Source organism: Fringilla coelebs (assembly GCF_963513975.1).
Source record: "Fringilla coelebs genome assembly, chromosome: 2".
NCBI lineage: Eukaryota > Metazoa > Chordata > Aves > Passeriformes > Fringillidae > Fringilla > Fringilla coelebs.
Genome location: NC_140029.1, coordinates 32,705,189 through 32,726,395, shown reverse-complemented (window position 1 = coordinate 32,726,395; position 21,207 = coordinate 32,705,189). Strand labels below are relative to the sequence as shown.

At 43.8% G+C, this 21,207-nt stretch overlaps 2 protein-coding genes across 2 annotated transcripts in view; one reads left to right on the top strand and one right to left on the bottom strand.

Annotated features, from left to right (window-relative positions):
- GABRA5 (gamma-aminobutyric acid type A receptor subunit alpha5) overlaps positions 1–8,680 on the bottom strand; it is a gene marked incomplete at both ends in the record, with an annotated part of 52,799 nt that extends 44,119 nt beyond the window's left edge. The window contains 2 exons of the mRNA XM_084226417.1: positions 545–666; positions 8,595–8,680. Coding sequence (XP_084082543.1) covers positions 545–666; positions 8,595–8,680 — 208 coding nt within the window. The remainder of the gene's footprint in view (positions 1–544; positions 667–8,594) is intronic.
- The window catches only part of GABRB3 (gamma-aminobutyric acid type A receptor subunit beta3), a gene marked incomplete at both ends in the record, with an annotated part of 192,537 nt that overhangs the window by 37,000 nt on the left and 134,330 nt on the right, over positions 1–21,207 (top strand). The gene's annotated exons all lie outside the window — the stretch shown is intronic.

Here is a 21,207-nt window from a genome sequence, read left to right as displayed (position 1 = left end):
GAGAAATCTGGGGGAAAGAGAGCTGAGGGAGGGCTCAACAAGGTTAGGATGGCAACCACTATTCACATGCTACTGTTTTAAAATAGCTGCTGTAGAGGTTATCAAAAAGACATATCAATACACATTTGCTGTACTTGTCTAAATATGGATGGTTTGGGGATCTGTTTTTAAAAGAGATATGCATTACCAACATAATTTTATACAGGCTGACCAGTGACGCAATCTTGCAGCAACCTGCTAGCATAATGTCTTGCTCACCTTAGGAAATACCAGAAAGAAAAACCCAAACCATATTCAATTACAGAAAAAAATGTATCACAGATGCTCTCCTAAGCCAACCTCAGATGACCTGAGTGACTGAAGAACATGACTTCCAGTAACCTTTTTCTCGTGCCCCATTTGCTAGGAGACAAATCTGCTTTCTGGACTTAGTTTAGTCAATCAAACACAAGTCCCTTGTCACAGCCAAGAGCAGGTAGCCACTTGAGAGGACACCTTGAGAGGACAATGCTCCTGCCCAGCAGGGGACAGCAGGTTATCCTACCTCCCAGTCCTGGGCGCAGTCTGTTGTCGTAGCCGTCCAGCAGACCGTCCAAGATCCTGGTGAATATAGTGATGTTATCATTGGCCTCCTCTTTTACTGATGGTGTTGGCGTTTGTGAAAAGCTGTTTTAAACAAAAAAAAGGAAACATCAAAAGCCATGCTGGTTTCAAGGGGCTTCAGTCTCCAGCGTACTTTGTGATGGAGCCTCCAAGGCTCTCTCCTCTCCTGCTGCTCCTGAACAGCACAGGGAGCTGCAGCCATTTTTATTTCCTCATTAGTATAAACGTGTAAATAGCTCTCCTTGGAGGAGGGCCCAAAGAATGACCCAGGCCGTGGAGGGAAAACCATGGGATGTGGGATCAGGGGACACCGGAGTCCTTTGATCTTTGCCTGTAATGCACAGGCAGATTCCTGCCCCCTGCACTATCCCTTCCCACATCAGCCCCACCACCTCCCCAGAGCTGGCATGGCTCCATCCACGGCAGGGAACAAGGTCAGGTCACACTACTGGCAAGAACTGTTACTGGTTTTCCTAAGGTTAGCTCTCCATTCCTTGGGAACTACATCAGTTGGCTGCAGAGCTACATGAGAAGCACAGGTTTGCCTGGAGATGCACCTTCAAGTATGCCTGAAGGTGCTGTTCAATCTTTAAATGCCAAATAGCTTCTAATTTTCAAAGTTTCTATAATTTATTGCCAGAACAAAGGATGAACTGTGACCTTATTTGAGGATAACAAACTCCCACTACACTGAAAAATCCCACTGGGGTATCACTGGGGTATCTGAAAAACATACTGCTGTACAGAAAACACAGTTCTTCACTCCTCCTCTCTCTTTTGCATAAATTAGTTCTTCCTTGTAGTATGCAAATAACAGCAATGTGTAGTGGGCCTCATTCCATATCTTTTGGGCCAGATTTGTTTTTATTCCGAACTCTTTTTTATTTCATCATTTTATCCATGGTTCAGACCTAGGAAGCTGCTCACAGCACAACTAACAACTCACATTTTTATATCTGTTTGATTTTCATTTAAAGATGCTTAGGAGAATCCCCTGCTTATTAATGCCTTTGCTTACCTAAAGAATAGACAAGGGAGATTATCCACAAGCGTGCTTCACCTGCAGCAAGCAATGAGCATCTCTTAAGACAGCTCACACTAGGCACTTATTCATGATTCAGCCTCTGCTGAGATCACCAGCAAATCCTCCAGCTGTGACAGGGCACACCGCCCCACCAGGAACTGTTCCCTGCCTCATGCACCCTGCCAGCAGGCAGGAATAGCTTACACTCAGCAACCTGAACTCATCCAGTCATCCAGAGATAAAAAAAAATTAAATAAATAAATAGAATCCATGTTTATTTACTACCAGTCCCCAGGAATATAAATCTGTAAATAAATAGAGAAGCTCTGAGCATCTCTCTGAACAGCTTTCCTTGCAGAATACTTGTAACATACGTGGTTGCCTTACCTAACAGAACAGGATTTGTACAAAGAAAGACAAAGGGACCTCAACCTGGTTTTACCTGAGTCAGGTTTCCACTAATGAGACTTCACTGACGCCCCTGTGGTGCATCTGGAAGTTTTAATAACACCAGACCTAGCTCAGAACAAGCTGCCCTCAGCCATGTACACCCTCACAGACCCAGCTCGTTCCCTTTACAGTTTGTATGCTTCTGCTGGAAGAGGAAGGAATTGCAAAGCCTCTCAGGACACAGGAGTAAGGTCAGGTCGAGGGAGCACAGATGTGATTCCCTGAAACATTGAAGCCCATGAAAACACCTCCTTGAGGAGGTTTCTTATGACCTGAGTGCAGCTGGCACTGCTGCAACCCTCAGCAAGCTCCACGCTGCAGAGCCCAAGGCCACCAAGGATCTCTCCTTGCTGCAGGTGGAGGCGCAGCCACAAATCTTGCCTATCTTTCATCTCCATGGTCAAAAGACCAAATTAATTCTGTTTCCTTTGCTGTGACCACAACCTCTTGTGAGTAACTGAGGCAGACAAGAAAGTTAATCCAGCAGATGCAAACTGATTACAGAAGCATTAGACATGTTTTCAGGCTGGACCATTCCAGAAAAAACACTGTACACTTTTTTGTCAATTGCAATTGAAGGCATTCACCATTTAAAAGTGAATATTCACAAGGAGCAGCCTAACAAATGCAAAGAGGAGACAGAACTTAGAGACTTTCTTCAAATGCAGCAACCGCAACGAATGCTTTGATAAAATCCTAGTATAAAGCATGAAAATCCAGTACACCTAGAATACTATTTTTGACTTTTCTCATCTATTTTATCTTTTCTTTTTCATAAGAAAGAGATATGCATCATGCTGTCTGCCTGCTACACCGCATCAACGTAGGAACCCATTTTCATTTTCCAGTGCATCTGACAAAGAAGCAGAGAGATCAAACTTCATTTCATTCCTACAAGTTTCATGAGAAGCTGTGACTAGACAAGGGGAGAGCAATCTAAATTAGTGCCTCATTAAGTAAAAATGTGAGGTTAGCAGTCATCTATTCCCTCTGGCTCCCTGACTGGGCCACTCAGTATGCACGTAGCTCCGAAACAGCCTCAGCAAGACCAGCGCCCCTCCTCTCTGACAATTAAGAGATATGGAGGAGATTTACAGGGTCATTGTGAAAGATTTTGGGGAAAAGGACAGTGCAAGTAAAATGTAGGTGTTGCAATGGGAGATGGGAACAAGGGATATCAAATGCAGTGCTGGGATTATTGCAAAGATGCAGTGCTGGGGGCACAGGACACAAAGCTTCCCTAGTTTCTCTGCTCTTGAAAAAGCTTGTTATTTTTAGTGCTTATGGCTGAATTCAAAGCCAATTGAACTCTGAGGGAGGATTTCCATTGAACTATTTCTGTGGGGATGGGACAAAATAAACTTAATTCTCAGAACTGCTCCTCTCAATCTAACAAGAGTAATTAATGCTGCTTCCTTCTATCTCAGCTATGTACGTCTTTCACAGGAACAGTACACACACCCCATATACTGAAATACTTTTATTTCTTCAAAACAAAATCTAATTAATAAAGGAAAAAGATGGAGAAACAACTATGGTGAAGACCAGTAAAAAGTCTGCACTTCTGCAAAACTGCAATCCAATCTAGATTTGGCAGATCACTTCCCCCAGAAAAGAAGGGATCTGATTCCAAATTTCAGTGAAATGCCAGTATTATGTGAAGTTGCATTTGTAGACGGATTGCTGTTTGCTCTTATGTAAGTGTGACTTTTTCTGTCTTAACAGAAAGTTAGCATGTAATTTCTATTATTGAGATTGCTGGTGAAATGCATGTTTTGGAGTTAGGGCTGAGATTCTAGTGACATGTAAAAAGACATGTAAACTCTACTTGCAAAGTTACATGCAAGTTACATATATTAGATACTACATAGCTCAATGAATAGAGAGAAATAGGTGCTACATACCCTAAACTAATTATTTGCACACAGCTAAGGATTAGGTTTTATCAACATATTAGTAGGTAAGCACATTATTGTTTTTATAGCAGACATTTTTGGTTAGGGATAAAAATAAACCTAGAAAAGAATCTTAGGGAAATGCTAGGAAAATTCAGAGATAATTGCATTTAAAGCTCATTATTGAACATAAACTAAACCAACCAGGAATACTTCTCATCACATTTATTTAATATTGCAATTTTAGGGTAACTGAAAAAATCAGAAGCCAGAGAAGGGGCCCATCAGTGTAAAATGTAATAACTCTCTAAAGATGCTCAGCTACCTCTTCTGATAACTTCATATTTTACCACTTTAAACAACATTGTCTTTTTTGCCATCTAGTCAGAATCATGGTAGGTACTACTCACAGTTTAGTTGTAATAAGAAGAAAAAGTATGGTACATATTTAATGATTTTCCCACAACTTCTTTAAAAAGAAAAGGTAAGAATTTCTGAAAAAATAACTGAAGAGTATTTTACGACTGAAAGATATATTTTACTCTCTCTCTTTTAACAGCAGTATTTCCAATAACTTGCTTTAATAGGATTGCAATTATATCTGAACTTCAGACAAATTAATAGTTTGTGGAAGATAGTGGAGAACACAAACTTTTGAATAAAGCCAGCTGGCCAGACATCAAAGGAAATTGATTTACTTTTCTAAGTTAGCTTCTTGCCACCCCATTCTGTATGGATTCTTGAGATCTAAAAATGTTGATTTTGTGAATTTGTGCACTGAAGACTCAATTCTTTCTGTTCTTTTTAGAACAGAGAACTGACTAAAATGATGAAATTTTAAAACTATTTTCAGATTCTTAAAAAATAATTCTTTTGTTTAGCAAGAGCAGTGTTTTACTGCCTTCTGGGAAGGAGCAATTTGCGAGCAGTGCAGTGAAAGCCTGTTTCTCACAGGGTGACATCTTACAGTCCTCCCCATCCCCCGACATCCTAATGCCCCTTTTGATGTCCTGAACTGCTTCCAGGGACATTGAACACCTCCAGCACCCTCAGCACCCCAGGTCACTGACCTGCAGCTTCACTGGGAGGCACTGCAGGCCAGGGCTCCTCCTGCACCAAGCAGAGCTGCATGGCCTGAGGGACTCTTGCTCTCTGGCCAGCTGACAGGCCAGAGATGCTGAAGCTGTTCAGCTGTTTGGCCGTGGGACTGACTGATACCTGACTGCCTCCTGCACGCAGCTCTAGATAGCAATTTAGTTTTCCAGTTATTAAAATTGTCTAATGGGTTCCAAAAGCTATCTGGAGATATGAAGAATGAAAGGAAGGCAGAATAAAAAAACAAACAGACAAGCATGACTGCATAAGGATACAATAATTCTTACAAAATTAGTCTTTAAAAATATGAGGAAGAACTCCCTAGCATCACAAGTATTTGAAATGAGGTATCCCAGCAGAACTAACTGCTTAGGGCTGCAGAGACTAACTTGAAATAACAGCCCGAAGGAGAGGTATGTTTTGCCTAAATAGCAGGATTATGGTCTTAGTAATAACGGCTGTGAGCTGGAGAAGAAGTATGTGAAAATACAGACACACCATGGACTGAATTCTTCAGAGTGCACAGAGAAATGCTGCGTTGGCTACACATAATTGGGATCTTCTGTTCTCCGTGTTTCTGCTATTATAAATATTATTAGCAGATGGCAACTATACTGTGGGTACATGAACAACGTCCATCCCTGTTGGTTCTGGCTCTTAGACAGATTTCTGAAATTCCACATCCAAAACACAAACACACCAGGACTGTGCATCACCAGTGTGAGACTTGCAAAGTAAGAGCTGGCCAGCTTGGAGCCAGCCATGGGCTACCTGGTCTCAGGGAGATCTGTGTGTCAGCAGCCACCCGTGGCAGCAACCCTCACAGGGCTGCCACTACCTGGGCGCCCTGAGGGCCCACAAGCAGTGTTTTATCTCACCTAAAAATACCCTCCATGGTTTTATTTTACTTGTAATCATTCTCTAGCTTTATTTTTTTGTTTACTTTTGAGACAATTGTGAGCTACCTTGAAATGCTTAAGTAAAACACCTTAACTTGTTAGAGCTTTATACAACTCAAGGCTGAATTCAAGCAGGCTTGAAAAAGCTTTGACCCGTGCTGGACCGTTTCTGTAGAAGTAGATTCATAAAACTATTACACCAAAAACCAAAGGAGTGGGGGAACTTCAAAACCTCTTCTCAGTTCATCTATATCTTTGCATTTTAATTCAGTGATTTTTCCTTAGATAGCTGCTACCAATTATGTCTACAGTCCTCCTCTACTGCCTACTAATGTGGATAATTCTCGATAGTCATTACACATTTATGTTTAACATTAATCACAGTCTTTTGCTGAGATTTCTCAAGTAGCCTAGTAGATTGAGATACATAATTTCTGTTTATGTTACCAGGCATTGTGCATCAAAATCCCCCAAGGTGGCTTTGGCTATGTAAGCAAAAACCGTATTTATGATTTAATATAAATATGGAATGACTATAGAGAACTGGATAAAAATATCTGCCTTCATCTGTAATGTCCTACAGTATTTTGATTTTTAATTTGTGCTCCTTTGACCAATCACTTTTATCTAGCACATTGCAAAACTCACTGCAATATAGCAGGGCAGTGGAAACATGGATGAAGCTAATAAAGAAGAATCTGGTAGCAACAGCAAGTGTTATCAGTATTAGATTCCTGCAGTTAATACAGCAGCCTACATGTTAATTGTACTCCTCCGTCCTGAAGAGTCAGTCCCAAAGCACTTAGCAAATTACACTCTGAAACTGCTTCTGCCTCTGAAGCAGAAGAGCTGGAGAATCCTCTGTCTTTCGAGCAGGGTCAAAATTCAGCCCTAAGGCAGTGTGTGAATGGTGCAGTGAATTGGAGCTGCTTATCTCTGCAGGCCTGGACTAAAATTACTGGATCAGAAATGGGGGGCGAGGGGGGTGGGGTGGGGGGAATTTATGTGATGATCTCATTTTAGTGCACAGAAGCTTTTTTACTAACTTGCAGAAAACAAGTGTCCTAGTTTCCTCCAACTGTCCTATTCTGGTTATCTGCCAGGTTACAGGTCACACTGATTTCTACCTGGGACTTTGATTCAGTATTTGCTTTGGAGTAGAAAGGGAGTTAAACTGTCTGGGTTTTGGGTTGTTTGCTTTTGGGGTTTTTTGCATCCTCATCTATCTATTCTTGTGTTAGAGGAGATAAACACTTAAAAGACCCACACACCAAGCAGGTCACACTCAGCTATTGCAATGTGCTGCCTTCTACAGGGATGACAAACAACCAAGAAGGGCTTAAGGTTATAGTCACTAAGATTTTCTCAATGTGGAAATACTTTGTCAAACTACAATAATATAAAGACAAGTTTCAAGCAAGTCCCATTCTTCCCTTTTAAATTCTGTCACAAAATCCTGGGACACTTGTGCCTTAGACCATGGTGAAAGAAGGAGGAAGTTTTTCCAAGGTGAATAGATGAGTGTGCAGCTCTTTGCATCCTTTGTAGAGCGCAGTCCTACAACTGCTCATATAAACCTCTGAGGTCACGGGCTTCCACCTACCTGCACGGGACACGTGCTGGATACCAGGCTAAGCTTTGCTTACAGCATAGACAGTCACCACTCAAAGTTTGGTCTTTCTCCTAGTTCCAATCTGGAACAAATCCGTTTGCTTGAAATCAGAAACTGATTTGCATCTCCATTTTGTATCTTCTTATAGCAAGGAATTGATGGGTGTGCTTGTGAATCAGCATACTGGGAGGATTCATTTTTTTCTGGTGAAATCATAAATAATTGTTCTCCTCCACAAAGAAGAATCAACCTACGTTTCCCAAGCACTTGGAAAATGCTTTTTCCAGATTCTATTGTATAGCTTATATTCAGAAAGTTCTTAAGACCTCTGGGTATAGGGAAAACATATAAATAGAGGGTTTCTGACTTTATTTTTCATTTTCTGAGACCTACAGTTGGAGCATCTCTTTGATACAGTTTTCAGAATATCACTGTCAGGAAAGCAACCAAAGCAAAATAAGGAAACAGGAGTTCTTGCTATATGCTTCAGGGAAACACAATTTCTAATTATTCTAACAAGTTTCCAATTCAGACATCCTTCTAAGCAGTCACTATCTTAGGTCACTCAGGAGGAAAGCCTGTACCAGCTAATAACATGCATCAAGTCTCCCTATCGCAGTTTTGGGGTTGTTTTTTTGCACTGCTGCCTATAACCAGCACCCATCAGGTGAGAGGGAAGGTGCAAGATCCCGACATCAGAGACACAGGGGCTGAGGGCACCACAGCCCCCGGCTGTTCTAAACCCAGGTCAGAGCACTCAGCAGCTGTAGGCCTGGTCTGAGCCCCTTGTGCCCCACAAGCCTTGCCCTGTGCCACCACAGCAGGCATAAAGAACTGATACAAGAGAGCAAATTTGAACAGGAGAGCAAACCACTCCCTTCCCCCTGACACCAGCACCTTAAGATGAAACCCAAAGCCCGCTTGTTTTGCTTAGCTGCTCTGTACCACACAGAGCCAAGGTTTCTCAGCTCCTTAAAAAAGCCACAGCATAAATTGAAATGCAACTGGCAACTCACCCGAAGTGGCTGGCTAAACTCATGGAAACGCAGAAGAGGAAGAAGTTTTTGATCATGATAAAGTCAGAGACCATCCCATTGTCCATTCCAGAGGAGAAGAGGAACGCAGGTGGTTGCTTTGGTGAAGGTGCAGCTGTTCACTTTGTTCTTACACTGCAACAATACAAAAAATTGACAAATTATTGCATGGACAGAGAGCAGGATAGCGGAGTTCAGCTAACACCGCATCTTTTGCTATCTGCGTTTTTCACAAACTTATCTAGGCTTATGTAAACATCAGCTGTTTATGTAAAATTGTGTATCTTCAAGGACATGTTTTACCTTCTGCTGTCAGCAAACTGCAAAACAGGAAAAATTCTTTGTGGCCCAGCTTTTCCCAATATTCATCTGTGGTACAAGTAACTAAAAAAATAGCCACCATTTTCCAAATGCCAATTTCAACCCTTTACCTATTTCAACAACTTCCACATGCCTGCAAACCCAGGGCTGTGTGCAGCCTCCGCATCCTTTCCTTCCATCGCAATTTTTTCCCATTAAATACCCGGCTTCCCTTTCCAAAATCCCAGTTGAAATGCCAAGAAACACCTACTGCTTCTTGGAATTCATGCTGCTGATGCACGGCTTAGCAAAAGGAGGGTGGGCTGTTGGGGGGGGGGGGGGGCGGGGGGAGGAAGAGGGTAAAAAGTGACCTTCCTCGCAAAGGCACATAAACCTCACGCTAGCACGAAGAACGACAGTAATGTAGCTGCTCCAGCGACTGCTGCTTTTTGGATACCTGCCTCAGCGACCAGATCACCAATTTCAGCATTGTGCACTAACGTTTTCCTCTGTGCCCTATTAAAAACAAACAAAAAACCAAAACCACAACAAAACCCCCCAAAAGCCAACGAAACAAAAAACAAACAAACCACCCCGAACCCAACAAAAACCCCCAAACAGCCCTCAAGAAACACACCCAGAGGGGAATTGCCTGGATTTTCCACCTGGACCCTGTGCCCCCGTGCTACATCGCTCAGCAACTTGTTCTCCCACCCCGCCGGAGCCGCAAGGCAAAACGCCCGAACCAAAAGCCGCCCCCCGGGGCTCCCCCCCCCGGCCCGCGCTGCCCCGCAGCGGGTCCCGCTCGCTCCGCACCGGGCACTGCGGGGTCGCCGCTCCCTTCCCGCAGCCCCGGCCCGCCCGCACCTGTCCGGAGACCGCTGCTCACTCTCCGCCGCCGCCCGCGCACTGCGCCCGGGGCGACGCGCTCCGCTCCGCGGAGGGTGGCACCTGCCCGCCCGTGCCCGCTCCGCCGCTCCTTCCCGTCTCCCCTCCCCGGTCCCCACGGCACCCCGGGACTGCCCCCGCCCCGTCCGCCGGCCGAAGTTTCCCGCGGCCATGTGCGCGGTGCGGGGCGCGGCGGTGCCCGCCCGGGGGGCTGCAGCCGGGGTTCCCCGCCGCCCTCCGCCCGCCCGGCCGGGCGCGGGAGCCCGGCGCTTACCAGCCGCCGGCGGGGGGACGAGGACGAGGGGGCAGTGTTTGCCCGAAAGTTGCGGAGCGGCAGCAGGAGCGGAGCGGGAGCGGCGGCGCTGCCTCCCGGCCGCTGGCAGGCGCGGCCCCGCCGCAGCGCCGCGCCCGCGCCGCCCCCGCGCGGAGCCCGCGGCCGGGAGCGCGGGGCGGTGTGCGGGGCGCGCCCGACCCTCGGGCACCCGGGCACCTCCCGGCGAGGGGCCGCTCCCGGACCCGTCGCAGCCCCGGGAGGCTTCGGCGGCTCCCCGAGCTCCCCGCACTGGTCTCCCTCGAGCAGCCCCCACCGAGCGCCCCCGGGGCAGGGTCCCGGGCGAACCCGGCCGGCACCGACTGTCCTCGGGGAGAGGGAGCCCCTGCCACAGCCCGGGCGTGCAGGTGTCGTGTGCCCGTGGGGCAGGGACACCCAGGACGGCCGAGGCTTGCCGGTGTATGGGCTCGTTGCACCACACGTGTATTAGCGTATATATATATATATAAACACACCCCTACATACCCAGATCTTACCTATGCTCCTCTTCCAGTGGAACTGACCTAAGCCATCATAGCTCTTAAATGCTGAAGTGCTAGGTTTATATCCACAACATAAAGTCTATTTTTACATCCTCACTGTTAGACATCCATAGTTTCTATATCAGTATTGTATATTCCACGAGACCTGCAATAACTTCGAGGTTTCCTTGTGATTGTGTGTGGTGCTATTCCTGAAAAATGGATACATTGTTTCACAGCTTCAATGAGAGGAGCATCACACTCACTATGTGTTCGAGTCACATATATAATGCACTGCTTCCAGGTTCATTTTGAACTACATGAAAGATGAAATGAGCTGTATAGTCCCAGATCCTGGGGATTCCTTGAGATGAATGCAACGTTTTGCGGAATGCACATCTTACACGTGATAATATATGATTTCAGTATATACTGCTGTGACTGTATTTCAAAGTAACACTCCAAACTCAGTTATTAAATTATCAGATCTAATGAGGTAGCGCATGTCTTTCAGGCAACGTTATGGATCAATGAAGCACTTGTTTCTTTCCTATATCTGTATAAAAGCTCTGTGGAATTAATCCCTCCACTGAAATCCATATTGGTTCTGTAGTTCATTGCCATAGAGGGTGCTGCTCTATGTCTGCCTAGTTCACAGACTGCACTGTCTGAGTTGAAAAACGGTCCTTAAAAATTTCAGTTTACTTTCTTCCTACCTAAAGAAAACAGAAATGTTGCACCAGGGAGAATTTTCTATGTAAACATTGAATCATTTTTCTAGTATCAATCCAGTAGGATTTTTCTCGGACAGTTCTTTGTAATTCCTCTCTTCAACAATCCCTTGGGACTCATCAGGGATTGAATTAGATGATTTTTAAATGTCCCTTTCAACCCAAACCAGTCTATGGTTCAATGGCTCTATATCTGGTGCTTAGCTGTGTTCGTTTTACAGCAATGATTTATGATCTTGACTGCAGAGCCAATGACATACGTTGTTCCTCGTTGTTCCTTAGTGACTTCAATAAATATGAAGTTGTGAATGAATGTTGCTATCAGAACAGCTTTCCCAGTGCTTAAAAATATCTGAGTTAAGTAGTATAAAGTGCCAGTAGTTTCTCATTATAATGTTCATGCCTAGGAGTGTTTAAATCATATTTTTTACAGTGCTTTGATTTATAGTACAAGCTATTTATATCTCTATATAGGTGATGTTGTAAAAATATGCGATCTTTAAATAATTTTACAAAAGAGATATATTGGCCCAGACGAGTGCAAGCAGGGGAGAGATGTGTGCTTCGGCCTCTCGCTCCAGCTCCCTGGCGAGCAGAACTGTGTCTCGGTTCCTCTGACTCCCTACATCTTCTCCGCGAAGCCATATGCTGCAGATCCGCTTTTCAACACCAAAGGGAGAGAGCGTTTCGGAACTGGGGGAGCAGAACAGCAAGAGAACGTTTAAGGAAATGTTTAAGAAAAAGAAAAGATGAGCGGCACAGAACGGTTTGGGTTAGAAAGAGATTTTAGCCATCACCCAGTTCCACCCGCTGCCACGGGCAAGGACGCGGCGAAAGCGCCTTTCTCGGCGAAACAGCGAGCTGAGCGATGCCCGCGCCCCCCGAGCCGCGCCGAGCCCGCCGCTCCTCCCGCCTGCCCCTGTGCCCGGGCGGGCACCTCGGCCAGCGGCTGCGGCTGCCGCCGCTCCCGGCTGCGCGCCGCCGGAGGGCAGCACAGCTCCACGCAAGCGGCGGCAGCGGGGCCGGGGAGCGGCGGGGGCCGGGCACCGCTCGCTCGGTGGGGCACGAACCGGGCCGGGCAGACGCCGAGCGCGCAGTTTGGCGGGCTGGATCCCGGCAGGACAGCGCTTTGGCCTGTGGTCGCAGTTATTGCCAGCAATAGGGAGGTCGCTGCTATGGAGGCAACGGTATTGCGTGTCCTCCGCTGTGCGTTTCTTCAGGCGCTCCCTTGTGATTCACACCCTGTTTGGATCCTCAGCCTCCTTGTCACGTTTTAATGCGTACGGTGAATTTAGTATGTGAATCAAATGCATTCTATTAGGGTCAGGGAAATGTTTTGTTTGGTTGATTGTTCTCTGTGCTGGTGTGTAGCAAAATACAAACATGGCCATTCCATACTGTGATTTTCTTTCAAATTTGGGAGAAGTTTGCGTGGTCCCTCTCTGACAGTTCTCCTTCCTGTTTCACTAAGTAATGTCACTTATTTGCAGTGATGAATACATTTGAGGTCAATCACCCTCTACATGGGACTGATACAATAGTGCAGGCAAACTGGGCTGTGTTTTTTACCATGGCGCATGCTTGGGAGCTCACTGGGAAACACACATCAACCTCTCACTGTGTTAGAAAATGGCCTGTTTTGCCAGTAGGCAAAGGCACCTCTGTAATTGATCAAGTCATGCCTTCTTTCAGGAGAGTTACAGAGAGCTCATGAAGTTGTGTGGAGTAGTGACATGCTGTGGGAATTGGTGTGAGTAGGCTCTTCAGAGGCATTCCCTCTACCAAAACAATTCAATTCCATCATCTGGGTAGGGAGGACTGCCTATTCTCTTGAAATCTTTTACCTTTGGCCTCTTAGCTAAGATTCCATAAAAGACAGCACTTGGAACAGTGACTTTTGTGATACAAATCCTTTTCCAATAGAGAGCAGTCTGAATTCATCAGTCATTGAAGGATCCCCTAATCATCAGCTAATACAGACTCAGCGACTCTCAGTGCAGAGACTGGATCTGAGCAAAGGGTGAAAGTCTGGTTTTCATTCCCTTCTTTACTGGTATCTCTAAAAACTGGAGTCAAGACTCTAATGAGCCCAGGTGAGACACACCCAGAGTTCCCCAGTATGAAAGAGACATGCACATGGTGGAGAAAGTCAAGCAAAGGACCAAGAAGATTTTTAAAGGTCTCAAGTGTCTCTCCTATGAAGGTGAGGCAGAGACAGCTGGGATTATCCAGACAGGAGAAGAAAAGGCAAAGGGGCATACTTATCCATGGGTACAAATACCTGAGGGCAGGGGGCTGAGGAAGAGGGAGACAGATTTTGCTTAGTGCCGCTGACTGACAGTAAGTCTTGTGAGGAGGGAGCTGGGGTTCTTTAGCCTGGAGAAAAGGAGGCTCAAGAGAGACCTCCTTGCTCTCTACAACCACCTGAAAGGAGGCTGTAGCTAAGCGGGGGTCGGCCTCTTCTCCCAAGCAGCCAACAAAATGATGAGAGGAAATGGCTTCAAGCTGCACCAGGAAAAGTTCAGGCTGGACATCAGGAAGAACTTCTTCACAGAAAGAGTTATTAAGTATTGGAATGAGTTGCTCAGGGAAGTGGTGGAGTCACTATCCCTGGAGGTGCTCAGGAAATGACTGGATGTGGCATTTAGGGCCATGGTCTTATTGACAAGGTGGTGATCAGTCAAAGGTTGGACTTGATGATCTTGGATGTCTTTTCCAGCCTAAATGATTCTGTGACAAGTAAAGGTACAACAGTCACAAATTAAAAGATATGACATTCCATCTGGATACAAGAAAACCCATTTATTTACTTTAACGGTGGTCAAACATAGGAACATGTTGCCTAAAGCAGTTGTGAAGTTTTTGTCTGTGGTGACAAAATTTGAAGGTAAATGATCCTGTGAAACCCACTGTAACTGACCCTGTTTGAGCAGGGGCTGGGCCTCAGTAATCACCAGAGGCACCCTCCAGCCTCAGCCATCCTGTGATCCTGTGAAGTATGAAAACTGCTGTCCTGCAAAAGTCTCTCCTACTTTCTCCAAACCATTTCACAGCTGTGTCTCATAATGAAATGATGAAAACAACCTTGCTGATGTGAGGTATTAGAGTTTGATAGAAGCATTTGCTGTATTTCTGAATGAAATGGAGGGATATTGATAGCCTTTTTTTCACTCCTGTATTTCCATGGACACCATAAAACATGACCAATTTGCTGCATTTCACTCGTCTGCTGGGCCATGCCGCAGAGAGAGCTGCTTTTAGGACCTGGCGTTGTGGTGGTTTGCTCTGTGCATCCCAGTGGCAATAGGGAACTACTTACCCAAGCTTTGTGAAATGTGGCTGGAGGCAGGGTAACACAGGGAAGGATTGCTCAGAGATAGAGTTGTAGCACAGAAGACATCAGTGGTGCCATTGGGAGAGAGAGGCAGATGCCCACCTGCAGTGTTCCAGCAAAATTCCAGCTGGTTGTGTGAAGTAACACCTTTAACAAGCTACACTGATACTTCTGTGTGCTATTTGTTGTGATTCTCAAATCTGCAGGTTCAAAGGTTTATCTGAATCTAATCCTGAGCAGGGTGCTTTCTGCATGGATTCGCTTTAGAAATGAATAAAAAGCTGCATTTTCTCTTTGGCACTTCATCCTGTCTGCTATGGGCAACCTTCAGACTCTTTCCACATATTAAAGTAACAGCTGAGCAAATTTTCAGGGTGTGCCTGAATGCTGTTGTTGTGGATTTATGCAATGTCCTAAGATTCACTCTTTCCAAAAACCACCCAGGCACATTTCAGAGGTCCTTACTCTAAGACTAGAATCCCAGGTACTGGCAGCCTTATTTCTCAAAAATGTCTGTCAAGAAATGTAATGACTTTGTATTAGAGACTATTTGTATTAGAGACTTTGCCCCATTAGACAAGCAAAATGTTTCCTAGATATACCTCCCACACCCAAAGGAATGGAGAAGATTTCCAACACTTTCCAGCCCATTTTAAGGTTTTAATGCTCTAACCCTTGGATTAGTGCATTAAAGCAAAGATTCTTACTTAAACTGACATTCCTGTCTTTCATTAGCCATATAAAACTTCCACCATTTTCTCCAAACCCATGTAGGTGTTTGACTCCTTACAGCTCCCTTGTCCCTCACCCATTCTCTCCTCCCTACAGCTTAACCCAGCTGTGTGGCTGATGGTGGGTTTCATCAGCCCTGACACTGCCCTTGCAGTGAATTTGCAGGGAAGTGTTGCTCACAGGCAGGTTTTGACCATCTGTTTATATCACTTCAGCTTGCCATTGAGATAGCCCTTTTTGCCTCTGCCTTGGCAAAGAGAATTTCCTCCACACCAGTGGATAGCAATGAAAACTCAGAGTGAAGGGTCAAACCTCCTACAAATATTTTTCCTGTGGAAGAATTGTGCTTTTATTTATATCCTTGCTAGGTTCAAATGTGAAATCTGCTCCCTGTTCCAGCAGCCTACCAAAGTCTGCCCTTGAAACACAAATAATGAAAGCCAAAAGGGATTTACAACACATCCTGGTTCATGGTCTTAGATTTGGGAGACATAGGAGCTACCAAACAAAAATCCCTCCTGCATCACACAGACAACAAATTTCCACAGTACTATAAACTGTGACTTTCTGTTTTGCTTTCCTCTTGTGTTGTAAGAATACAGGCTCTTTTTTCTGGGTATCCTTAAACTGCAGCAAGTCACCTCTTCCATGACTGTTATATCCCATAAACAAGGGCCTGCTGTTATCTCACCTTGAATCTTCCCCTGGTTTCTTCTCTTGTGGGCACTGTGCTTTTAGCAGAGATAAGTTTGTGGACACAAGATTTTTCCACACAAGTGAGCATCAACTCAGAAAACCTGTGAACCAGAACTTTATCACCCTATCATATGTAAAATACCTTTAGTTAATTTTTTCAAAATGGTTAAATTTACGGGTTAGTATTTCAGCAGTTATATCTATATCTGAAAAATAATGGGTCATTAGGGTAGCATTGTACATAATCTTTAAGGCCTCAGCTTCGGGATTTGGGTGCAAATTTACTGTAAGGAGTGCATGGTGCACTCCTTGTGAGGATAGAGCATGCCTTTAATGATACAGTGGAGCAAAAATCCATCTAATTGGGAAAGCACTTTGTGGAGAATAACCACACAATTCAGCTTCATACATATGATTCCTAAAGAAATCTTAATCAGGCTTAAACTGGAGCATGCGAGCTCTGCATCAATATTCAAGGCTTTATGCATATGCTACTGTACATGTAATTCCTTCATAAGAGGAAGGAGAGAACAAATCTTAGAAGGAGCAACACAGAAATTCATTGAACTAAGAGGAACAGATCAATGTTGATAAATTCTTTATTAAGCATATATTCAAATATTCATAATGGATGGAAAGTGAGTGAATTAATGGACAATGTAAGACTATAGTAAAATAATGTACTTACTGATGTTAAGAACAGAGTATTTGAAGTTTAGAAATTGGTTAAATACAGCCAAGAGGAATCAAAATCTATTTGACATTCAGAGTAAATCTCTGAGTTCTATTATACATACATATTCATGTATCTCTCTCTCTCTCATATTTAGGTTATAAGATCTACATATTTATGTCTATTGATACATGTATGTACATATCAACTGTCAGCTGGGTTTTGCCTGTGTAAATACTAAGATAAGACTGGATTAGCCTGTTTTAAGTTGTTGTGATGGACCCAGGTCTTTTTTTGGCTGCTGTAGTTTCCATATTTACTGCATTTCCCTGTGTTGTTTATATGTGTGCTGGGCATACTGACAGAACTCATTATTTCTGTTTCTGATCAATAAAGGTAACTGTCAAAGATGCCAACAAATATTAGTATCCACTTTTGTAAAATTTCACATAAGCTTTCAAGTCACCCTGTTCATGATTCATTACAATAATTAGCTGCTGCTACAGGAAAATACATTAATGCATACCATTTGGAAAGCTGTAGACACTACTTACATTTATTTTAGGATTTGCAATATACTGATTTTCAGGCTTAATTTATTGGCAAAGGTTAGGTGGGAATAAATGTTCTCAGCAGTTCCGAATCCCATTAAATGTGACTTCTGTTGTGTAGATTCAAGTACTATAATTAATAAAATTTCAAGAAAAATGAGTTTTTAAATTGTTTTATCTAGAATTAGCTTTTACTGAAATTGAACAGAGCTGGTTAAAAAAAAGAAAAAAAAAAAGGAAATGACCTGAAAGTGCCTTGTTTTGAAAAAGATATTGATTATTTCAAAATATTTACAGGATGTTAAATATTAATGATTGAACTATAGCAACCATTAAAAAAATCACACCAATGCAGGTGATGCCAGTCTGCAGCTTTGTAGGAAATTATTTTATCAGTCCCAGTGCAGTAGAATTCAGAAAGATAAAAATAGTAGCATATATCAGTCAATAAGCCAGGTTTTCATGCAGTATAAATTGGCTAAGTAAAGGGCAGCAGAACTACACCCATACATCAGCTGAGGTTATGCCTGGAGTGTGACCCAGTAATTATGACTCAGTCAATGAGAGTTTGTTTGAATCTGAAGAATGAGATTTGGCACAAATATTAAAGAGGGGCTTTTTTTTTCATTTTATCGCAAAGTTATTCAATGAAAAATGCAGGTGGCTTGCTCACAAAACAACTGCAGTGCAGCCTCAAATTTGCCAATTTGTTAGTCAATGGAAAAAAAGTAGATTAAAACAGCAGAGTTAATAAGCATTTGGTTTTAATATTTCTGAAGACATCAGTGGGATGGAAGAAGAGGCTATAATTGCAGAGAAACTTAGGAACAGCTGGGAGGAGCCATCATATAACCGATGCTTTAGACATTCACTTGTGCTATGAGAAAGTCTAATTCTTTGCTGTGGGCAGACATTTTCTTTTGGGGCATTGGGAATTTTTAATGGATTTTCCTTGTTCTCTCCTCTTAGACTGCTCCAGTTTCACAGAGGTGATTGAGTGTTCAACATATTTAGGATGTAGCAGATTCAGTCTCATTCCTAGGTGCAGAGTGTTTTTCTTGCCAGCTTGTGCCGTAGTTTTTGAAGGAAGGAACCAGGCATATGAACTGGAGGGGCAGGGACAGGGCTTCGTATCTATTGTGTCTGGTCCTTCTTTAAAGTCCACAGCAACTTTACTGGCTGCATATTTTTTGAGAAAGAAGACTGCTTGCTAAAGTAAGACAAACTGGATTAATCATTATGCCTTCCACCTTCAGCAACTGAAAACTAATGGATTAATTTGGGGCTATATACTTTGAATGGATCACAAAATGCTGATCAATTGTCTGCAAGAAACTTTACCTGCAGATCACTTGTGGATGCAAGGATCTAACACCCATGGTAATTTTAGCAGCCAAAAAGTGGGAATGGTCAATGAGCCCAGCATCTCAGTTGCACAGAAGAGGATCAAACAAGTATCTTCAAAGAGAAAATAGTGACTTAAATAAATCATGACCACTAGAGTGGTTGCAGTTTGATCTACTGGTGTTTTCCCAGTTTACTAAAAAGAACAAAACAAGAGCCATGAAATGTTAATCAGATGCTTTTTGTGTGGAGAGTGCTGGGGCAGCATCCTGGTTATGTCCAAGACAGCAGGAAGGAATGAGTTTCAGGTGAAGAATCCAAGCAAAGGGAAATTAGAGCTGTGTCATGTTTCTTTTAGCACACTCTGGTCAGATCTGTCTTTATCTCAGCCCTTTGTGCTTCACACTGGGCGTCAAAAAGGCCTGTCATGATTTGAGTCCCCTTCCCAAACCCAGGTCAGCCCCCATTCAGGGTAACTCCCCCCATTTTTATGCCAGGCATGACATTCTGTGGTACAGAATATCCCTTTGCTCAGTTTGGGCCATCTGTCCCAGCTATGCTCCCTTCCAGTTTCTTTTGTGTACTTCCTCACTGGCAGGGCATGAGACAAGGAAAATGCTCCTGACTCAGGATGTAAACAACTTAACAAAAAAACATAACATCAGTGTGCTGATCAATATCATTCTCATCCCAAGCACAAAACACAGCACTTGAGAAGCAGCTACTGAGAAGAAATTAATTCTACTTTTGCTGAAATCAGGAGACCCTGCCCAGGTAGTTTTCCACTCTTTACTGTGTTTCATGATTAAATGCCATTTTTTGAAATCAGATTAGGGTGCTTTTGTCACACCTTTTTGAGTTCCAGCATCTATATCACGGAAAAGAAAGTTACCCACTCTGGAACCACCAGCAGCCTGGTAGCTAAGGCATTCACCTAGGCATGGGTGAGCACTTTTGTAAGCACTGGACTGAAGTATTAATCTCAATGTGAAGACAACTCCAAAATTTTGGCAGCTGACCTTTAACTGTACGTCCCATTTTATGGATGACCAGCTTGGGCTGCCCAAGGCTTATGGAACACTTGAAATGGTAGACAAAGTTGGTGAGAGCCATGGTTTCTCAGTGTTTCAGACTGCAAGGCAGTGCAATCTCCAGTAAAGTGCACAGGGTTGCAAGCCATGAATTTTAATCCTTGCTCTGCCACTAATTCACTGTGTAGCTCCAGGCGAGTCCCTATCTCTTCAGCTGTAAAATGGGAATAATAATAATGGTTTCCTATCTTTCGGCAGCGATAAATTCATCTGTGTTCTTGAGGCATGCAAATACTACAGTGATGAGTGGCCCAGAAAATACCATGATAAAATGAATAATTCTGTATTTACAGCAGGCTTTGGGTGTGCAGTAAATAAGGCACTGCTAACTGGCTGGTGAAGATTACTTTTCTAAGTAGCTGTTTATTCAGTAGGTACTGTGTAATCAGTACCTACTTATCCTGTGTAATGAATGATAAAGGGTTCCTTGGGGGAAAAAAGGGAGGTAAAGACAGATTTCAAGAAAATCTTAATACTGATTTACAGGAAAGTACAGTTAGGATTTCATCATCCATTTAGGTTCTAGTGTTCTTCCACTTCAAAGCTCTTGATTTTGGCAGACATCATAATGTTCTTCTGAGGCAATTGTTTCCTGTACAGGCACATGTTTAGGTGTAGTAACCTGCCCCCTGCCATAAGACCAAAGGGATGCTTTACTCAAAAAATAACATTGTGACTGTGCAGGTGTATCATTCTCCATGTGCAATTATTTCTGTCTGAAAACCAAGAAAAACTAGTCTAATGTGTTATTTTTTTTAATGGCTGTTTTGATCACACCATTATATTCCCATTCCTATATTGCATTTTTCTGAGTTCTCAAGATTAGTTTCAAGGTAGGTGACCTGCACAATACAGCGTCTTTCTCTTTGTACACAAATAAAATTCCCCTAAAGGGCTCCTCTCTTAACAAATAAACTTCTGCTGTTTCAAGTAGCAAGGAAAACAATGAAGGAAGGCCACTGTACACAGTGGAATGCTAACACTTGAAACTTTGTTAGAGTAGTCTGGGCATGTTTATCTTGCAGTTTAACTGCTTATTAGACCATTGCTATCATATCTGTTAAAAGCATGTGCAATCCTCAAAACAAGCTGCCAAATGTCCCTTTACAATGACATTGTTCAGAGATCTGTATTACCATTCTGGCTGGGTAGAAGAGGGGAAAGAGGTGCCTGTTGTCTCCCTTATCTTCAGCAAGGCTTTTGGAGTCGTCTCCCGTGAGACCCTCACGGGTAAGCTCAGGCAGTGTGGGTTAGACCAGCGCCCAGGGAGAGTGAACACGCAGTGAGAGGAGCACACAGATGGAGAGGGACAGAGCTCACAGGGTTGTGACCAGGGGCACAGAGTCTGTTTGTGGACCTGCAGCAAGCAGTGTTCCCCAGGGGTCAGCACTGGGAGCATTCTCGTTCAGCTTATCCATCAGTGACCTGGATGAAGGGATGGAGCATGGCCTCAGCAAGTTTGC